The 20,737-nt window shown below is 38.2% G+C and overlaps 3 protein-coding genes and 1 non-coding gene across 4 annotated transcripts; 2 read left to right on the forward strand and 2 right to left on the reverse strand.

The window, feature by feature from the left end:
- The first annotated feature begins 122 nt into the window (after positions 1-122).
- Positions 123-2,034, forward strand: medag (mesenteric estrogen dependent adipogenesis). The gene is made up of 5 exons (XM_026328941.2): positions 123-421; positions 525-658; positions 836-951; positions 1,090-1,266; positions 1,355-2,034. The coding sequence occupies exons 1-5, from the start codon at positions 162-164 to the stop codon at positions 1,367-1,369; spliced, it is 702 nt and encodes a 233-aa protein (XP_026184726.1). The 5' UTR covers positions 123-161; the 3' UTR covers positions 1,370-2,034.
- Positions 1,702-7,943, reverse strand: alox5ap (arachidonate 5-lipoxygenase-activating protein). The gene is made up of 5 exons (XM_026328942.2): positions 7,707-7,943; positions 7,486-7,567; positions 2,616-2,686; positions 2,066-2,147; positions 1,702-1,992 (listed from the first exon to the last, which is right to left on the reverse strand). The coding sequence occupies exons 1-5, from the start codon at positions 7,777-7,779 to the stop codon at positions 1,830-1,832; spliced, it is 471 nt and encodes a 156-aa protein (XP_026184727.1). The 5' UTR covers positions 7,780-7,943; the 3' UTR covers positions 1,702-1,829.
- A 1,470-nt stretch (positions 7,944-9,413) lies between these two features.
- On the forward strand, positions 9,414-9,485 carry trnae-uuc (transfer RNA glutamic acid (anticodon UUC)). The gene has a single exon. It is a non-coding gene; the product is annotated as a tRNA-Glu (tRNA).
- A 1,157-nt stretch (positions 9,486-10,642) lies between these two features.
- On the reverse strand, positions 10,643-19,635 carry uspl1 (ubiquitin specific peptidase like 1). The gene is made up of 9 exons (XM_026328278.1): positions 19,477-19,635; positions 18,640-18,796; positions 18,138-18,260; positions 17,126-18,035; positions 16,601-16,711; positions 15,679-15,808; positions 13,988-14,113; positions 13,399-13,559; positions 10,643-12,689 (listed from the first exon to the last, which is right to left on the reverse strand). The coding sequence occupies exons 2-9, from the start codon at positions 18,763-18,765 to the stop codon at positions 10,882-10,884; spliced, it is 3,495 nt and encodes a 1,164-aa protein (XP_026184063.1). The 5' UTR covers positions 18,766-18,796; positions 19,477-19,635; the 3' UTR covers positions 10,643-10,881.
- Between the last annotated feature and the right edge of the window lie 1,102 nt (positions 19,636-20,737).

The raw sequence follows: 20,737 nt of genomic DNA on the forward strand, positions 1-20,737 counted from the left end.
CGACTAATTGATTAATCTACTATAACTTTAGGTCCAACACAGTTACTGCCCCCATTTGAGCGTTGTCGCTGAAGGAAACCTGGGAGTTTTATTTTGTAAACGTGTCAAACTTGCCAGTGGGCGGGGCATAGCCTATAAAAGCTGAAGACTTGAGGCAGTAAATGCAACCTGTAGAACTCGCATCTAGAAGACAGATCACAGAAAAGCTTCTCAACATGTCTCTCAAGAAAGTGTCTCACAGCAGGTTGACCGTGACAGAAATGGAAGAATTTCTGAAAAAACCTCCGGCAGGTTTCTGCGTGGAGAGGCTCGACTCGGGTTCCGGTTACGTGATACACAGCGACCCGCAAAACATACTGGTGTTCATCGATGACTTTGATGATTGCAAGAGGAGGATTATTTTCAACAACTCGCAGGGAAGGTGAGGAAAAATACTGCACAGGATGAGGCACAACATTATGCATACACACAAATGTTATATCTATAGGACGAACATGAACATCTCTGCTTTCTTTCCCTCATAGGACTTTTAAAATGCGCAATTTAGGGGAGTACACCAAGATGAGAAACCGTCTGCTGTCCAGCAAGATCTATCTAATGGTTTCTGCCTGTGAAGGAAACGTGTCATCAAAAGAAAAGGCAGCCACGGAACCCAGAGGTAAACTACAATCTGTTTTAACATGAAATGCAATGCATGAATTTAGTGTGAACATCCTCAGAGGCACCTGATGATGTTATGATGCTAGATGATGTTAGATGCAGCCTTTACTTGATGATGATGATGAAACTGTTAGAGCAACACTTTACCTGACAATATCTTTAATCCTGTCTTTAGTGCTGAAGCAATTCATGGTGTGTGTCAATGGCGGTGACTCATTCGTCCAATGGCACATGGCAAAAGGCCTGGACTGGGCCATCTCTTCTGTAGCTGGGGAAAGCTATCGATTGAAGGTAAGCAGGACTACACTTTGTGTTTCATATGCCACATTTCTCTTATTCAGATCATTCCATGATCTGCTGCTATTGGTTGGTTGTTTGTTGAGAAACCTTTCAGATTTTGGTTTTAACATTGACTTTTCTTTATGTCAGATTGATTTGACTGATGCAATGGAGAGCTGGGCAGCAAAAAACAACAACCTTTTAGCAACTGGTGGGCTAAAGAAACACAAAATTGTCTGGAGAGATGTTTTCTTCACCCTCAAATACTCTTCTGATGCCTTGTTTGACTTCCCAAAGATGTTTGGTTGCAGCAAAAGAACATTTAAGGTAATTATCTGTCATTTGTTTTTAATTAAGTAATAATAACACGCATAGGCACTTACCTAACTTATCTTCTCATCTCTTACTATTCAAGCTGAAACTGACATGAACCACCTACATAACAAGAGTGAAGAAAAATCCAGTTGGCCTTGTCAGTTTTTGGTGGAGTCTGGGACTGCCTTCTCCAGAGAACAAGAAAAGGGCGTTTAACCAGCCTGTCAGATGAAGGACCAGTCTACCTGTTGGGACAACAGTGACTCACTTCTGAATACTGTTGGGTCCAAATTTAGTTTCTCTTCCGTGAATAGAAACAATGGACCAAGGACATTTTCAACAGAATGAACATTCTTTAGACTAATAAGACTAGATTTGTAAATATTCAACAGGTGGTTACAGGGATCGAATGTGTGCAATTGTACAATCAAATGTTTGCAGACTGAGTCACTAATTTTGTATAAGTTTTATTTTTTAACCAAAGTTGAATATGATAAATGTTATGTTTTAATTCAAGGGCTGTCATCAGGTAAAAGATAAATGTGGGTATATGTTGTTAAGTGATGTGCACTGAACTAAGGCAGGAGGAGGAGAGCTGATGCAGCTTTGGTGATTGTTTCCATGTATTCCTTATAGTCGCTGCCATAGTAGCACAACAGCAGGTAGTTGAAAATGCCCACAATGCACATCAGGAACAGGAAGGAGAGGATGCGTTTTCCAAAAATGTATCCTGGGGTGCTACACAGAAATAAAAACTTTGTTAGGCCACCTCGAAACACACACTGAGTACAGGTTGCTTGTGTTTGTTTACCTTTGAGAGGTTTGTCCCAGGTAGCCAACAAAATACTTCTGCCTGACTAGAAGATAAATGATCCCAGCAAAGGCAGCAGGAGCTAAAAACAAAAAAAGAAAACACATTTAAAAAACAAAAGTTTAGAAAGGGTCTGGTAGTACATACAATTGTGTTATTATCATGAAATGTGACCCACAAAGGATGTTTATTTTCTGTTTGTCTTTTATTATTTTATTAAGGCTGCATTACTTATCAGGAAGAAACAGAGGATCAGAAGGCCTCTTTAAATATATTTTATATTTGGCTTTTGTGGCTACATGGGATCTGTTCCCAGCAGTCAGGCTCTTTAATGACTTCTCGGAATAGCTTTCCAGTCAGTCACGTGTATATGGGTGTAGCGTTCAGGTGTCACATACTTTTAGTATTGTAATATAATTGCTACCTCTTCAACATACCTTAAGAAGTAAATTATGCAAATAATGTCTATAGAATAAAAGCACTATTATATGAACCTGTTTGTCTTTGCTCAGTGTGTTTGTCTCTTTTACATTTTCTGATTAATGATTACCTTGACTGAGACACAGACCAGCACACCACATCACTGCCAAGAATGTGGGGTAGACATCCATACAGTTACGACTGGAAGAAGCATAAACAAGAACTGTAATTAGCACATTTGATGGAACTCAACAGTAATGTGAAATGATGAAGCAATTGCCAGTCTGTTACAGACACCATGCCTGACACCAACCCTTTTTCAACGGCTTTTAGGAAATGTTTTCAGACTGTAGAGCAGAAGTGGCTATGAAAAAAAAAACAATCCTATTAATTAATAAGAATAAAAAAGAGAATGAGCTACGAAATCCAGCATAGATTTTTGAGTGTTGAAGGCAACAATGCAGAATTGTAAACCCCAGAAAAACTGAGCTGACCCTCCAAGTCAGCATGTGCTGGCTGTTGCAATAAAATGCAATAATTAGTTCATAACCATGCCATTTTAGACATTATTTCACAAGCATTTTACTGTTTGGTCCATTAAGATAATAATTATTTGGCAACAGTTTTGAAAGTAGTTTTTAAGCAAATATTCATAGGTTCCATCTTCTCATGTGAATATATGACAAAGTCACAGACATCTACAGTAAACTCTTTGGGTTGTTGTTACAAGCTATAAGATTAAAGGTAGAGACCATTTCAAATTTCTGACAACAATCATCAAATAAATTATTTTGGATGTAGGTCTAGCTATAAGTAGACTTTACTTCATACAGTCACTATGAACCATGAGCTAGAAATGTTTTTTCTTTCACATATCTTTTATTTTAAAGACATACATTACACTGAAAATGTGAAAATGTGTAATGAACAAGCCACATTACAAAGGAGGCTAACTTTTAAACTCTAAAAGTTTGCATCACATTTTAGAGGCTAGTGTTTGCAATATTTTTGAAATCACAACAGGACAGGATGTGGCTCAGATGTTGCCTTTTAAAACAAGAAGTGCAGTGTTGAATGTGGACTAATAAAATGGCTCAAGCAAAGGCTGGGAAGTTGAATTTTTGGTTTTAGATTAATTGTCAAAGCAAAATTAATTTATATATCTAGGCACAGCTATTATCATCCTGCATTTTTGTTTCCAGTATGAATACATTTGTAGTAATTTGTTCAGATTACCAGTTTAACAGTCTAAAATCAAAAGTCAAGTCGACTGGTTTACTATTCAACAGTGTGAATGTTCTGGCCTTAATTATCACCTGAAATGAGGAAATAAGGTAAATCTGTGAGAGTTAGCAAATGCTTACTTTAAGAAAGAAGTTTATGTTTGGCTTTTACGTTCATCAAATGTTATCCCAGTTTGAAATGTCCACAGGTCACAGACTGAAAACACGTGAGCAGTTTTCACTTTAACAGAACCCATGATGATGACTCACACAACTAATAACCTGCAACAACTAAAGTTCCATAATTGTTGTTTTCCCAGAAACATATTCAAATGAGGTCTGCAGTACCTAGTATCTAAAGTACCTAAAACCTTTGCACAGCACTATATGTGTCCTTTAAAAAATGAAAAATGGACATCACATTTTCCAAAAGCCCAAGGGAATTTGTTTCAATTGCCTAATTAAGTCTGCACTAGCTTTTCCCCCAGTCTGGAAATGTTCAGGCAAATGGCGACTGCCTTTCAGTGGAAGAAATATTTGGGAGAATGTAAAAACAAATGGAAAGTTTATAGCATGAATAGTAGCATAGTATTGTAGCAGTATTCATTCAATAGAGGAATTGTTTTTGTATCATTGCACGTGTACTGATTGAATGACTCAAGCAAAGACCGGGAAGCTATTGAATTTCTGGTTTAGTCTAGTGAAGCACACCCAATTTCTGGATTTAGGGCAAAGCTATTATTGTCTCTAATCCTGCATTGTTCTTTTTCAGATTAACTATGTGGCCTTTAAAAAGTCCACGCCAGTCTCCCATCCAAGTACTAACCAGTCCCTGCCCTTCTTAGCGTTTGAGATCTGACAAAATCAGGGACTCACCGGACAGTCAGCAGCAAAAGAAATAAATGAATAAAAGCATCAAGAAATGTGTCTATGCTAGAAAGAACAATGCAGGACTAGCGATAATAATGATAATGCTCTACGTACTCAAGTTAGGTCTGCTTGGATAAATAGGCTAAAACCAGAAATTGAACATAACTTCCCAGCCTTTGCTTAACTCAGTCCAACAGTGCACACACAAAAACAATTCTTCCATGAATTGAATAGTTAACCAGCAGACAATAGGTCTACTTGATTTGCTGCTTTTGATTTTAGACTGTTGACTGGGCAATCCAAACAAATTACTTTTGGCTTTTGGAGAATATGGTGGCCATTTTTCACTTTTTAAAGGCCACATAGTTAATCTGGAAAATTTAAAAAGGGTCTACAAATGTATCTATACAAAGAACAACAATGCAGGGACTGCATTGTGGCTGAGTCCAGTGACCCTGGTCACTGGACTCAGCCACTGAGGTTGCACAAGCCAGTGCAGTATTAATTTCAGTCCCAAACCCAGTTTGTGTCAGGAAGGGCATGCAGCATAAAACTTGTGCCAGATCAATCATGTGAATCAAATTATTCGCTGTGGCAACCCCTAGTGGGAGCAGCTGAAAGAAAAAAAAATTGTAGACCCTTTTTATGTTTTCCAGATTAACTATGTGGCCTTTAAAGGTTGAAAATGGCCATCACATTCTCCAAAAGCTCTTAGTAATTTCTTTGGAATTCCCAGTCAACAGTCTAAAATCAAATGCTGCAAAGCAAGTAGACCTATTGTTACCTATTCAATTAACGTAGGAGTTGTTTTTGTCAAGAAGTGCACTGTTGTGCGTGAACTGACTCATGCAAAGACCGAGAAGTTATGTTGAATTTCTGGTTAGCGTATTTGTCAAAGTGCAACTAGAGCTAAGGTATTATCATCTTTAATGCTGCATTTTATTTTTAGGGAGAGCACGTGTATTTGCAAAGCACAGTTCATACACAGAGTAATTAAAAGTGCTTCAGAGAAATGAAATACAAGTTAAAAGTACATAGGCAAGAATTAAAATAAAGCACAGAAGTAAAATATAGATTTTAAGTAAAATAGAAAATTGTCTTTAAATTAAAAGGGAATGAGCGCAGATAAAATACTTTCAGTTGTCATTTGCAGAGCTAAAACTATTCAGTTCATGTTTTGCCCTTAATTGTTACTTGAAATGAAGATGTAAAAAGGTCCATATATTGGAGTTGGCAAATGTTTTTGTTTATGTTCGTTAACATGTTATCCTATATTAAAATGTCCACAAACCACAGACCGCAAATGCATGAGCAGTTTTTACTTTAACTTTAACAGAACCCATGATGATGATGATGATGATGATGATGACTCACAACTGAGGATGTGCAAAAATAAAATTTCCATAATTGTTGTTTTCCCAGGAACATATTCAAATGAGGTCTGCACTAGCTTTTCCCCGAGTCTGAAAATGTTCAGGCAAATGGCGACTGCCTTTCAGTGGAAGAAATACTTGGGAGAATGTAAAAACAAATTGAAAGTTTATAGCATGAATAGTAGTATAGTATTGTAGCAGTATTCATTCAATAGAGGAATTGTTTTTGTATCATTGCACGTGAACTGATTGAATGACTCAAGCAAAGACCGGGAAGTTATTGAATTTCTGGTTTCGTCTAGTGAAGCACACCCAATTTCTGGATGTAGGGCAAAGCTATTATTGTCTCTAATCCTACATTGTTCTTTTTCAGATTAACTATGTGGCCTTTAAAAAGTGAAAATAGCCATCACATTCGCCAACAGCCGTCTCCAAAAGTTTTTAAGATCAACTACAGTACTGTAGAAGGGTTTTAGGCACTAAAAATACACAGAGGATGCTTTTAATATAAAAAATATAAACTATGTTTTGATTTATAAATTAACTACATACCAAACACCTTCCCTTTTCCCTTTAAACCAGCAGCAGATCTCTTTGCAGCACTTTGGAGAAGCTGCTGCAGCTTTTTTGTAGATCCAGGCTGTCCAAGTGTTTCTGTCTCTTCACATGAGCTCAGACTGACTCCATACTGCCCAGATCTAGGCTCTTTGGGGGTCACAAAACCTGCTGAAGGACTCCTGGTTCTTCTTGCCTCTGAAAATAGTTTTTCATGAACTCTAGTGGGTTCTTTATGGACTTGGTGTCCTGCACAATGGACTGCACAATGAACCTGGGATCAGTCAGACACCTGATGGTGTTGTATGATAAGAATGTAAAACATCTAAAGTACCTAAAACTTTTGCACAGCACTGTATGTGTCCTTTAAAAAATGAAAAATGGACATCACATTTTCCAAAAGCCCAAGGGAATTTGTTTCAATTGCCTAATCAAGTCTGCACTAGCTTTTCCCCCCAGTCTGGAAATGTTCAGGCCTTTCAGTGGAAGAAATATTTGGGAGAATGTAAAAACAAATGGAAAGTTTATAGCATGAATAGTAGTATAGCATTGTAGTAGTATTTATTCAACAGAGGAATTGTTTTTGTATCATTGCACGTGTACTGATTGAATGACTCAAGCAACGACCGGGAAGTTATTGAATTTCTGGTTTAGTGTAGTGAAGCACACCCAATTTGTGGATGTAGGGCAAAGCTATTATTGTCTCTATTCTTGCATTTCTATAGATGATTCAACCTTTAGATATGTCTAGGCCTTCAAAAATTGAAAATTGCAAACACATTTTCCAAAAGCCATTTCCAAAAGTTTTTAAGATTAATATTTCTTTCTTTCAGTAGAACAAATATTTTGGGGAATGTAAAAACGGAAACTTCATAGTCATTTTAGTTTCATAGTATGAAACTAAAATTACATATAGTCCATTATTTTACTTGAATACATGTTTGATTAGCTTAAGATCAGTATCAGAAAGGGTACTTACTTGGCACAAGACACTCGTTCAAAAGCAGATGTGTGAGTCTTTTGACTCTTGCATTCGCTCTCTACCTTCTGGGCAAAAAATGCTTAAAACAGAGACAAATAAAAAAGCAATACAATACTATAATTAAAAAAACAAAACATTTTAACTGCAGATTCACAGTATAGCCCTTCATAATTGACTTCTACTGTCTGTGCCAGATGCTGCATTTTGCTTTTTCTCACCGTTCTGAAGTACGCTGATGAGGGTGACAATGACCAGGAGGTAGATGTTTTCCACCACTTTGCTGGAGTCCATGATCACCGTGCGAGTTGTAGTAGGAGGTGGATGCTGAGGCAGACAAAGCTTCTCCTTCACGTATTAGCAGAGGATTTGCAGAGCATCATCTATCTCTGTGACACCATATAGTCCCTATCTCACCTCCACCCTACATACCCACTTGTTCCTGACTTCCTCTTTATGTAAATAATGGCCTGAAACAGAGGGGTTCAAACAAGTTGCCTGTTACTTCCTCTGTGTGTATTTGTGTAAGACTTGCTAGATTACACACACATGCACACACATATAGTTCAGTGCTTTGCAAATAAATTTACATAACCGTTAAGCCTACTGTAAATTTGGATTTTCATCAGCATTCTTGGTAGTGTGGGGCAGCACGGTGGATTGGTGGTGAGCATTATTGCCTCACAGTTCAAAAACCCGGCAGGGGCGTTTCTGTGTGCAGTTTGGATTTGCACAATCCAAAAGCATGTATGTCAGGTTGATTGGTGACTCTAAACTGCCCATAAGAGTGACTGGTGGACTGGTGACCTGTCCAGGGTGTACCCCTGCCGTTCACCCAAAGAGAGCTGGCATAGGGTCCAGCAGATCCCTGTGACCCTAAATAGGAATAAACAGGTAGAGATGATGGATACATTGTCAAGGTAAAGTTTTCATCTTTAAACTAGCCAGTAACTGCAGCTGTTAAATATTCTGTCATGACCTGCCTGCATTTCCTGTTGCAGACTTTTATTGTGACATGTCTTTCCACTTCCTGCCATCCCTGGGAGTTCCCACTACTTTTTCTTCTTGGTTTTGGTCTCCTGATTATCCTGGACTTTGTATATACATCCACCATTTCCTAGTCCAAAGTTGCTCTCTCTTGTCGTTATTTACCCTCAGCCTGCTTAACAAACTTGGATTCAGATAGTCTGACATAAATACTAATTTATAACGCTCAAATAAAGCACAAGTGCCTCCAAATTGTACTTAAGGTAGCAAATGTACTTAACAGTACTCCACTACTGGTTTGCTGTGAAATAGTGCATTTGTATATAAGTAAAGGAAAATGCTGTCTGACTCACTGGGTCTTACAGGCTTGGCCTAACTACAGTCAAACAGCACCTGCATGTGCTTTTGAACGGTAATGCAGCTTCATGACTGCGTTTATTTTCTTGTGTTTGTATAATTGTACAATTATCATTTCTCCACAATTTAACCCAAAAGGTCAAACTGTGTTTCTCTGTTAAGTTGCAGCAGAAAGGTACAAAAAAAGTGAGTTTCTTGTGCTACAAAACTGCAACCTTGAAACTTAATATGACTTATTTGGAAGAAGATTTTCTTAAGATCATTTTCTAAATTACAATTTCGTACAAAAGCACTGGGTTTTGTCCCGCATTGGAAGCAACACTGCCGATTTGCGAAATTACTTATTTTCTTATGAATGGATTTCTAAACAAGAGTAATGAATGAGGTTTCAGGTGCCCGTCTTAAGATATACTTAAGACACACACACACTATAGAATGTATGTATATATGTTTTTTATATATATATGTGTGTGTGTGTGTGTATATATATATATATATATATATATACACACATATATGTAGAGCTATAAAACACATGTAATATTATTATTTAAAAATAAAGGATTTCAAATCGTTGGTGCAAGTCCCATATGGTCTAGCGGTTAGGATTCCTGGTTTTCACCCAGGCGGCCCGGGTTCGACTCCCGGTATGGGAACTACCTTTTTAATTTAAGGTATTAAGAATACAGTTCAGCTTTGTAAGTAAATATTGCTACAACTATTACGTGTGACGTTTTTAAATTCGAGTTTACCAACAAAAATTACAACAATCATTCTTTGAGGGTCAGAATGATTTTTAGTAAAGTCTACTGGGTTTTAACAAAATCATTATCTGAAACTAAACTATTTTGGAAAATATTTCTAATAAGACAGATGCGAACACATTATGGTCAAGGAGGTAAAAACTGATCTTACCCTAAGAAATGTTGAATTGCGGGACTTTAACATGGTAATATTTTTAACTCCAGGGATAACAGTCGAGCCCCTGAGCTAAAAAGAAAGCTAGTCTGAAGTTGACCTGTACTATAATATTTTGTACTAACTATCTGGAATATGTGGAAAAGCTTGATGCTCAAATATTACTAGGTATTTGGATGACTTCAAACAAGTATATACAGTGACTAATATATCATTTTTTATTTCCCTATAAAAACTAGTTATGAGCATTAGTTTAATAAAAAAGCACATTCTTTTATAGTTGAATTTCATAATAAGTCTCACAATTAGTCATCCAAAGTATTTATTAACACTAAAAATATGCCTTATGAGATTTTTCAAGTAATTTATCAAAACAACAAAACAGAGTAAACAAACAGCTTTGGCTGCAAACATGGTGGATTCATACAACCAGCTACACATTTGATGTACAGTATAAACAGCAAAGTGCCAAAATTGCAGGAAAAAAAAAAAAAAAAAATCCATGATGTGATTTACAAATTCTAACCTGTCTCAACATAGCACCTCAAACACTTCATTTAATTATCTAAATTAATAACATAAATAAATACACCAATTTATGAAACTTGAATCCACTAACAATAACATTATCAAATTGTCTTATTTTGTGGGGAATGAAGACATCTGTAAAGAAAAAAAATAAGTGCTGATTTAAAAAAAAAAGAAAAAAAATATATTTTAAAATTTAGCATGTGATTATCATGTTAACATAAATGTATACGATAGATGTTAACATCCTCCCTTCTGCAAACACTACATTTTGCAGTTCTGCTGACTTGCTGAACATTTAAGTCTCTGCCATGCCACAGTAGCAGACTTATCATGCTTTTGTATCCATCTGCTTTTTTTTTGGTGGTTTTTGCAGATGCCTATAGTGTCAGAGAGAGAGGCAAGAGAAAAATACTTAACTAAGCCATGAACATGCATAAATGATTTGATGTGGGATTCACTGGGTGTAGATCTTACTAAAGCTGGGTACTGTACCTATTTGAAATGGGATCAGCCATCAGAATACATTCCTACTCAAAGATGAAACAAGAAACAAGTTAATGCATAACTTTCTTCATAACAGTAAGGCAAAGTTACCCCTTCAGTTTAAATGAAAAGTTCAAGTGCACTGAGAGCCTCGGCTTCCATCTCAGTCGGTTTCTGAGCTACAACCTGCAAGAGAAACTCATCTAGGAAGCTTTCAGGGTTGGGCTCGCTAATACAAGTGTTCACCTGCGACATAGCACCAACAGCATTAACCCCACAGTCCAACTGGTCTTGTCCATTGGCGAGCATCTCCAGGAGGCCGGTGCTGTCTGGAGACAGGTTGCTGACTGTTGTTGCTGGTGAGATTAGGTCTGAAAGCAAGTCCTCACAGGTCGAGCCGTCAAAGGTACTGGAGCTCACAGTATTAGGAGAGCTCAGGTCAGTGCTGTCTGGTCGGAGGCCGGTTCCCCCCTGATGACCCAACAGTTCATTCAGCTTAGCGAGCTTCTTCTTCTTTGCCTTCAATTTCTTCATCAGCTTGTACCTCAGGGCTTCAGTTTCGCTGAGACCTGGAGGAACCTTCGAGGACTGGCTGCTATTCTTCTTTGAGGAGGAGATTTCAGGGAGTGATATACCAGACACCATCGTAGTCATTAGTGATTTATGGTGGGGAGAAATGATGGGTTGAGGCAGCTGTGATTTGGCAGTGATTGGTGCAGGGGATGGGAGCAGACTTGTTGAGTTTGAGCTCTTTGCACCGAAGGCACCATACATTTCTGCTGCTTTCAGTGGAAGACCATTACTGTCCTCTGTCCTGAGCTGTGGCTTTGGAAAAAGTCCTCCAGGAGGCTGCTGTCTTCTCACAGGGTTAGGGGTAGAGTGACTGGGAGGACTGGGCTTTCTTTGTGCAACAGAGGTGCATGCATTGGTAGGGGCAGGTTTAAAAGTGGGGTTCTGCCCTTGATTTAGCGGGTGTTTGCTGAGCATGTAGGTCCAGCGGCTGTTCTGATCTAGTGTTGCTGGTTCAGTGAAACTTGTCTGGCTGGTGGACAGGGGTGAGGTCTCAGTAGAAGACACGGGGGATGTTTCCTGTGCAGTTTCAATAGGTGGGGTGTTATCCCGAGCGTCAGCATGTGGGGGTTTATTATCGATTATTTTTGAGTCCTCAGAAGACACTGGTGGTGAAATATGTGTAACTGCTTTTGATGGGGTTGACATTTTACCTTTTTGTTTCCTAATGGTTTTACCTCTGTCAGTTCCTCTCCCTTGTCCTCTCCTGGCACCAGGTACAAATGTTGGATCTCTAGATGAGCCATCTCCAAATTCATGATCAGATGAGTTGGAGGTGGTAAGAAGCTCAACAACAGGGCCGTGACACAATTTACCACTTACTACAGTGGAGGAACTATCTGGTGTTGCTTCAAGTATTTCCTTCTCATTAGGAACGTTCAAATTCTTAGTTTGTCCGTTGTCATTTGCAGGCTGCATTTCTGAATCAGCTTTTAGTTCTACCAGTGTGAGTGTAATAATGTCATTGTGGCTAAGACCCTCGAAGGTGTCGAGCAGTGTTGTTGAGCCGATCGACGTTTCAGCGCCGGTTATGACTGCTGTATCCATGATGTCACTGTTGTCTTCAGATACTGAGAATGCACAGACGATGTCGGTGTCATTATGAGACGTGAAAAGAGACTTATCTGGAGAACATGTCAACTGCTCATCTGTTATTAGTGTTCTGTCACTTAGACTCAGGTTCATCTCATTTTTAGATGGTGGAGATTCAGAAAATGTGCTGCAGGGTGAGCAGACACCCAGTTGTTCAACCCCCTCCACCTCCCAGAAGACAATGTGGATCTCCTGAGCAGGTACTGGGAGTTTTTGATGGATCTTACACTCTGGATGTTTCAAGTCATCATATTCCACCCATGATCCTGCAATGCACAAGTATATGATTTTAAAACAGCACATGTATCGTGTATATTTGTGTAATAATGAGAGACTGAGCCAAACCAAGTGTTCACCAATTACTATCACATATTATTTGGAAAATATAAATGTATAATATAAACTTGAAGAAATGAAGAAATGTGTTACATACAGCACTTTCTTGGTTAAATAAACCAAGAAATTGTTTCACTGAGACCAAAGGAGAATATGGGCCAAGACGATACAAACACATACAAAATATTGTATAATATTGAAATTGCAAATATGAAACGTAGAAAGAATAAAATTATTATTATTATAAATGATTTAAAAAATGATAAAAGGTGACAAACCACAAAGCAGTACAAATGACAAGTCTTACATTGCCAAAAAGTTTAACATTACTTGAACTGTCCAGCAGAATGTGCTGTTGGCAAACTACAATATAAAGGAATCAAAATATCAAAATAGTTCAAGTGTCTGTGGTTTTGCATCAAGTGTGCATGTAGTTTAAACATTGATAGAGAGAAGCAGAAATATAGTTCTGACACTGAACTTCAGTAACCAATGTAAAAATACTGTAATAAAATGGCAAACTGGCCAACAAGCTAATTAACTGAAATACATTTCAAAAAGTCAGCACCAGACATATTTACATGTCATCAGGGACAAAAACCCAATAAAACTATAATGGACTCAGCTGTTAATACCTACCATCAGAATTGCAAACCCAGGTGACAAAGTGCTTCAGATGTTGGTCATACTGTATGACGATGCTCACTGAATAGCGCTTCCCTTGGAAATTAAATGAGTAGATTCTGAGATCATTGTCAGGAAGTCCCTCGACAAAGTGCAGCACAAACACCGGAGGCACTCTAAACAGAACACAATGCAAAAGTTAAATAGCTACATGTATGGAAAAGTGGAGGTTGAGCTAGGAGCTGATCTAAATATTATAACACATGGTTTCTAAAAAGCTAAAGCAAAATCATCATCTGAACAAGTGAAACTGGGCTGCACCTACTACTTGAAATATATATGGGATGTGGTATTAAAAGAACATATGCTCTCTTCTAAGATTACTTGCATTTCCTGTTAAATTATAACACTGACTATTGATGATAAGTCTGTAATTTATCAGACAAGTTATGAATCTTTATGGCGTCCTCCAAACTTTTTCATGTCACAATTAGTGCTGTATTTTATTTTGATGTTTTGACCCAGGGGGCAAGGCAAGGCAAGGCTAAACAGATGATAGCATTCAACATGTAGTAAACTAAAAGCTGACAGTTTAAAGTCTTACCTCTGCAGAATCATAGTCCTCCTCTGATTCTTTTTTCTGCATACATTGCACGGGGCCAAATGAACAGCATGTAGTGGGTGCCAATCAGGCATAACATTTGTGAAAGTGGGAAGAGTTTTCATAACCCTGAAAAGGTCAACATGAAATATATTTAGGATTTATACAGTTTCTGAAGGCTACCATTTTCCAAAAGAAGAAATAAAACTGATTTTTTTTTTTTTTTTTCACAATGTGGTCTTCATATGTCTACGCCGAGCCTGCAGTAATAAGCAATCTAATAGCAATAGCAACCATAGCAATAATGTTCCTTTTAGACAGTAAATTCAATTATCTGCTTGGCTGCCCTTCAAAAACACTGTACCTCTAAAACCATCCTTCTCAGTCGTCCTAAGCAATTCTGAAACGATCATCCCCCCTTGATCAATTAGTTGAACAGAAAATGGATCACCAGTTTTGATCACCGATTGCTTTATGTCAAGTCAGCTGTCAGCTAAAATGCCAAACAAACTGTAAACTGAAGACTCTCCAACTGTTAGTTAGACAAAATAAACAATTTAAAGAGAGTACCTTGAGCACTGGGAAAATGTGAGAGCCATTTTTAATGTTTTGTTACCACTGCACAGGTTTTCTCAGTTCATATAGCTATTACAGAATCATATTTGACTGGTAACAATATAATATGATATTGCAAATGAGTATGGATACAGGAAGAACATGCATTTTTGTATACATTAGCCATCACATATGGCCCAGTCTTCATTAAAGTTACAATAATGAACAATCTACTTTGATTAATAATGCACAAATCAATGTACTGTCCATACTTATATTGTCTAACTGAATGATGTGTTATAACATCCAAATAATATGACTGAGCAGCTCCGTAAGGAAGAATGATCTAAAATTGCTCCTGAGTGTTGTGCAGGTCTGATCTGCAGCTACAGAAAATGCTTGGTTGAGGTTATTGCTGCCAAGGGAGATTCAACCAGTTATTAATTCCAAGGCTTCACTTAGTTTTTCCAGCAGCACCAGGAATGTTTCATGGGTGTCTTCAAAGACATTAAGTATAACGGTTTGTGTGTTCTTACAGTAAGAACATCGTGTTGGTCTATACTTGTGACTTAGATGAAATTAATATCACCTTTTATGACCAATTAATGCAAATAATTTAAAAAAAAAAACTCATATTCCAAAGTGTTCACATATTATGTCTGGAGACTGTACATTACCAAAACATGGTCATGCACTGTTACACTGATTACATGTTCCAAATGGTTTTCATTTAAATGGTTTTTCTCTCTATATCACTAACAAGCAAAAAGTAAATTTTAATCATTACTAGAGATCAAGCAACAATCCACTGCTCACAATCCATTATGGATAAATAAGCCAATGTGCTTAGAGAATAAGAGGAATAAAGGAATTTAAACTAAAATGATTCAATAATTAATATTTTGCCTTTTCTCAGTACAAACAAACCTGAGGCAGAGTGGGCCATCATCCAGATGCTACTGTACAGTGAGGCAGATATTTGTTCCCAGCATTATTATTTTCAACACAATTACTTTCAACACTTTCTTGTCTACAGTTGAATAAGTTGAAGTCAAAAAGCAGATTTCAATAGATTAAGACCAATGCATTAATGAATGAAATAAAACATGTACCATTAAACCATATATTTCATCACCTACCTTTCTTTTGTAACAATCTTGCATTCGTTGCATTTAAACTCCCAATGAAAGTTTGTCTGGAAAAGAGGCTCCACCCAAGAGTCCATCTTAAGCAGAAGCGGCATGGCAAACACTGGCGTTTCCCTCTGACCTGAAAAAGCACAAACAAGCAGCTGTTAGAGCACACTCTCAGGTACGACATTGACAGAAGCTACGGTTGCATCTGTTTCCAAAGAATTCAACCTGAGGATAAGATGTGGGTTGGATTTTAGAAATCATCTGTCTGTCTCTTTGGCTTCATTTAGATGCCACCTGGCCTGCTACTTTTGTTTTTCCAGCATCCAAAGAAAGAAAACAATTAAGCAAGTTCTCCCAAGTTGTGCCTGTAACAAGCCGAAGAAAAATCCAAAGCTTGCATGTTCAGACCAGTCTATCTCTGTTATTATCAGATCATAGATGCTTTGAAAGTTCAAGATTAACTCTTGCCTTGGATACTAAACAGGAACTCCTGACTGTATAATATATAAAGTACTAAAGACACTGAGGTAGAATTAACAAAGGCAGTTTAGGTAATTAAACTTTAGCAGTTTAGTTTTTACACAGAGCTCTTCACATTATGTGTAAGATATCGGTCTGCACATAGTAACTTGCCAAAACAACACAGACTACTTCTACACATTCTCCTGTGTCCCTGTAATCTCTTCAGCAAAAAGAGGTGTTAGGCTCTAGGAACTCTAATATTCATGAACAAAAGGCTGGAGGGGTCCTCAGAGCATTGTGTCGCTCAGTTTGAAAAGCATTTGCTCAGAAATCTCCACATTACTCACAGTAGCACAACAACATTTACACAGTCTTCCTGATCTTACACTGGATTCCCATCAGACACATTGTATTTCTTTAAATTTCTTAGAAACTTTAATATGAGACAAATTCACTTGATTACCCAGTTTGCAGTGCAGCTTAGGCTGCAGTAGGTTGAAGACTGAGGTCCTGAGATTCTGTAGGTCTTTGTTGGCCTGTTGCAGCATATGATTTGGCACCCTTGTAATGCGACCTAGACACAAACAACTCCACATAAGTAAACCACACATCAAAGCATTTGCAATATATTATAAAACATTAAACTGTAAATTCACTTCAAATTCTTTTTAGACAATGGTCGGCACATTGTCAATCATCATACTTATTTACAGTCAGATGACAGTACACTTCTGTTCAGGTCATTCAAATCACAAAAACTACGACACAAACCACTTTCTTGAGGCCAAGTGATATTTCTAATATGAACAGAAAGTGAGAAAACATAGGTGACAACAGCAGTTTATTTAAAAAAAAAAAAAAAAAAAAGGAAATTAATTGCCAACTTTCTGTTGATTGAGGATCTAACATTCAAAAATAAAAAAAACTCCTGACTTTGAAAAGTTATATTTTACTCACATATATACTATAGATTATCTTTTTAACTCACCTCTGCCAGCCTGTTGATGGACTTGGAAGGCTGCAGAAACTTCTTCATAACCTCTCATTAGTTGCCAGACCGATGACTGGTGAGGCTCATCTTTAGGTTTACACTTTTTCAAGCTCTTACAGTTTACCAAAGCAGCAAGCAGTGAGTTCAGCCAACACAGGTTGTCACTATTCTTCCAGAAAAGCTGATTTGGAACAGATACAAGCTCCTCTGACTCTGTTAATGAGGTAGAGGACAAATCTTCCATTTCTGACTTGACGTTCGCATATGCAGTGATGTCTGCAGTTTGTGATTTCTGTTCTGTCCTTGCTGTCTGCTCATTGAGCTGAGGTAATGGTGTATTGATTTCATTTGAATAAATGTCCTCATTTGCGAAGCCAGACTGATTGGAGGGCACCCTGCACCGTCTTTTCAGCAGCTCAGGGTGGCTACTCTTCTGTCTGTGATCCTCTGCCTCTGATACACCAAGAGCACCACAGTGAGGAGAGAGCAAAGGCTCTTCCACATCAGCAGTCAACAAGGCTTCTGAAGAGCTCTGCAGGTGTCCAGCAGAGGGTGAACACGAAAGAGGTGCAACACTTTCATTACAAGCAGTGTTCTCTGTGTCTGGAGCATCCTCACTGTTGAGCGATTCCCATCTGGTTGTCTCTACAACTGGACAATCAAAATCCCTGTGGTATCTGTTTACCTTTTCACTACCTGCCTTGGGTGCTGCATGTTGGCCATTATTGATGCTTATAGCAGAGTGATCATCAGGTTCAGTTGATCGCAGACGTTTGGGGGAGCATTTAATTAGATCATCCTTTTCCATTGGCAGGGGATTTTTTCTCTTGTTTCCAACAGCAGGCTCCACAGGACGCAAACTAGCCAACACATCCTCTAAGGACTGACTGACCAGAGGGAAAAGGCACTATGTGGCAAAAAACAGAATTTAAAAAAAAAAAAAAAAAAAAAACATGAAACATTACTGTTCAGCTGAATGAAGGTGTGCAACTGCAGTACAGGGACTTACCTCTGGGTTTGTGCAGAGGGTGACAGACTCCTGAAGGTTGATGCAGTAAGAGCGCAGAGCACAGGTTAAGCCCTTTGAACTACACCAAGGACAATACTGCAGTGAAGCAGCTCTTTCCTGTACCTGTTTAAAAAAAAACTCAACCGTCAGACATGATTTTTAATTTAATTTGCCAAATTGTAATCAGTAATAGTATTAATGGTACATATATGGTAGATATACATAAAGAAAGTAGTGACAGTAAACCATTATTTTCTTTAAAACAGAGAAGCAAATGTAAGAAAAACATATTTTTGAAATACAGTTTCTTTTAAGACTCTTCACATCCTTCTTAGCTTTAAGCCTTCCAAAACACTTTCGCCTTTTACAACCAAAGATTTCCATTTGTGTTCTATTTTCTTTTGTATAATTTGGATTGGTACTGTCCAGTCACAGTATTTTCAAATACAATTCAGCTTTGCGCAAGTGACGACAGCGAGAGGAAAACATGAGCTCTACTGACTTTTCCCAAATACCCCGCCAGTGGTGAGGCCAAAGCCCCCAAACCAGCGTCTTCATCAGTCATTGGCAAACCACTACTGCTCTTCAGATCCACAGCCGTCCAGTGCCATTCAAAAAATATTACCATGTCACCGCAATTGGGCTCACGTCCAAAGGACCTGAAGAAAAAAATACAAGTTACACAGTGCCTGCTTCTTTCTTCTTCTCCTTTCGGCTGCTCCCTTCAGGGGTCGCCACAGTGAATCATCTGCCTCCATTTAACACTATACAGTGCCTGCTACACAAGGAAATGCATTATATGATTGGGTTGACTATGAGAAATGATTTATAACATGAGACAACTGAAATTTGTTGAACCAAAACTTGTCTTTGTTGCTTATGCTTATACAGTGGTAACTTGCATGTTAATAACACTGGTATTATTGCAGGAAATAATACAAATCATTAAATTACAAGCTAGATCAGTAGTGGTCAGACATGTCTCAGGAAAGTACACTACTTTTATAACCATAACATGAAGAAACAATACACTAACACTATAAAACTAAATGTATACATACAGCCAAACCTATCCCCCATGTGCCCAGCTAGAGTGATGGCTCAAACATCCTGGATTGGTTTGATTTTGTGGATTGGTTTAAACGCACGTAAGCTAGAGCTGATAAACAATGACTGAAGTATCAGAATCCTGTCAGTGTTAAGATCATCTCCATTTAACAGCCTACATGCGCTAACACCAGCGCTAACTACCAGCGCTCTGGAGGCTAGCCTGCTAACACCTTAGCCTAAAGCCGCTACAGTCGCTTTTCCACTTTCAGTGAATAAAGATCATACATACCGTAAGCAATGCTGAATTATAAGTAGTACTACGATCGTGATAAGCAGAAGTATCCATACAGAACTATATTATTATTATCCTCCGATGCAGCGACTCCATGTGCACACCTCAGCCCTTTCGTGTCAGAAACGTTACTCTTCCGCTCGCCGGCAGTTGTGCAGCGGCCTTTGTCTTCCCCTTCTCTGACAACAGTTCCCGCCAGCCCCCAATTGGTCGTTCAAGTGAACTACAGTAGCCCGTGCTCAAGTTATTGTTCCTGTTGGCGCTCAACAGTAGGTTTATATTGTACTCAAAGTCAAAGGGAGTGTAAACTTTGCATTCCATGCTGTGGTCCATGTTGAAAACACAATATCTAAACATCCTGAAAGCTAAAGGCTAAAAGATAACATGTGCATTAGCAATTCTAATCTTCATTATCAATAAATGTTTAACCTATTACTATTAGGCCTATTATATCTTTATGGTTCTATATGTAGGCTAGAATCTGCTGATATGATTCTTTTTAAATACATATAACACAAAAGAACAAAAGAAACATGCAATTGCATGTTTCTTTTTTACATTTGTGAGTGAATATGACATAAAATAATAATAAAACACCAAAAAGATTTCTGTTTACATTTTCCTATGCCTCTGTAGTCTGTAGTTTACTTATTGAATTTTGTAAATAAGGCTGGTTATTTATTTATTTAATTTTAAAATATTTTTTAACTAGGGTTGGAGTTGGCTGGATGAGAGTAGGATGGGGGTTACATATGTCCCTCATTCTATAATAAAGCCCAGACCTCACACCTTCTGCACTTGCACGTCCCCCCCCTCCCATACACAACACACATTCACAGACATGCACACACAAATCTGCCTCCACCCAATCCCGCCTCTTGCATGTGCCCTCCTCCCTTAAGCCCCTCCTGTATCTGCTGCTCTCCTGTCCTCTATTTTTTTCTTGATGACAAAATGAATTTGCATATTTTTCCCAGGGAGTGTTCATTAGAATGCATAAATCGGCCACCTCCTAGCTTCATGAGCCGGCTATAGCTTTCTGTCTTGGCATCTCCTGATGCAAAATGAGACACAGACAGGCAGCACCACAGGCAGACATGTGGCCTGAGTCTGGGTTGTGATTGGCATTTGGAATCAGTCCACCCTTCCCATTCTTAATTCAAGGATAAGAATAAATTCTGTCAGCCATTTTTCTTTGTTTCTATATCAGCTGCTAAGCAAAAGCATTTTTAGACACCCATTGTGTTATTGAATGTAT

This window comes from Mastacembelus armatus, chromosome 14 (genome assembly GCF_900324485.2).
Source record: "Mastacembelus armatus chromosome 14, fMasArm1.2, whole genome shotgun sequence".
Classification (NCBI taxonomy): Eukaryota; Metazoa; Chordata; class Actinopteri; order Synbranchiformes; family Mastacembelidae; genus Mastacembelus; species Mastacembelus armatus.

What these genes read in the sequence shown, in the direction of transcription:
- medag (XM_026328941.2), top strand. Translation starts at nt 162, where the DNA reads ATGCAACCTGTAGAACTCGCATCTAGAAGACAGATCACAGAAAAGCTT. An exon ending in GGCAGCCACGGAACCCAGAG is followed by an intron (nt 659 to 835) that starts GTAAACTACAAT and finishes TCCTGTCTTTAG; the next exon opens with TGCTGAAGCAATTCATGGTG. An exon ending in GGGAAAGCTATCGATTGAAG is followed by an intron (nt 952 to 1,089) that starts GTAAGCAGGACT and finishes TCTTTATGTCAG; the next exon opens with ATTGATTTGACTGATGCAAT.
- alox5ap (XM_026328942.2), bottom strand. Translation starts at nt 7,779, where the DNA reads ATGGACTCCAGCAAAGTGGTGGAAAACATCTACCTCCTGGTCATTGTC. An exon ending in CATCAGCGTACTTCAGAACG is followed by an intron (nt 7,568 to 7,706) that starts GTGAGAAAAAGC and finishes CTCTGTTTTAAG; the next exon opens with CATTTTTTGCCCAGAAGGTA. An exon ending in CTGGGACAAACCTCTCAAAG is followed by an intron (nt 1,993 to 2,065) that starts GTAAACAAACAC and finishes ATTTCTGTGTAG; the next exon opens with CACCCCAGGATACATTTTTG.
- uspl1 (XM_026328278.1), bottom strand. Translation starts at nt 18,765, where the DNA reads ATGGTAATATTTTTTGAATGGCACTGGACGGCTGTGGATCTGAAGAGC. An exon ending in CCCTCTGCACAAACCCAGAG is followed by an intron (nt 18,036 to 18,137) that starts GTAAGTCCCTGT and finishes TTTGCCACATAG; the next exon opens with TGCCTTTTCCCTCTGGTCAG. An exon ending in TAAGCTGCACTGCAAACTGG is followed by an intron (nt 15,809 to 16,600) that starts GTAATCAAGTGA and finishes GTGCTTTTTCAG; the next exon opens with GTCAGAGGGAAACGCCAGTG.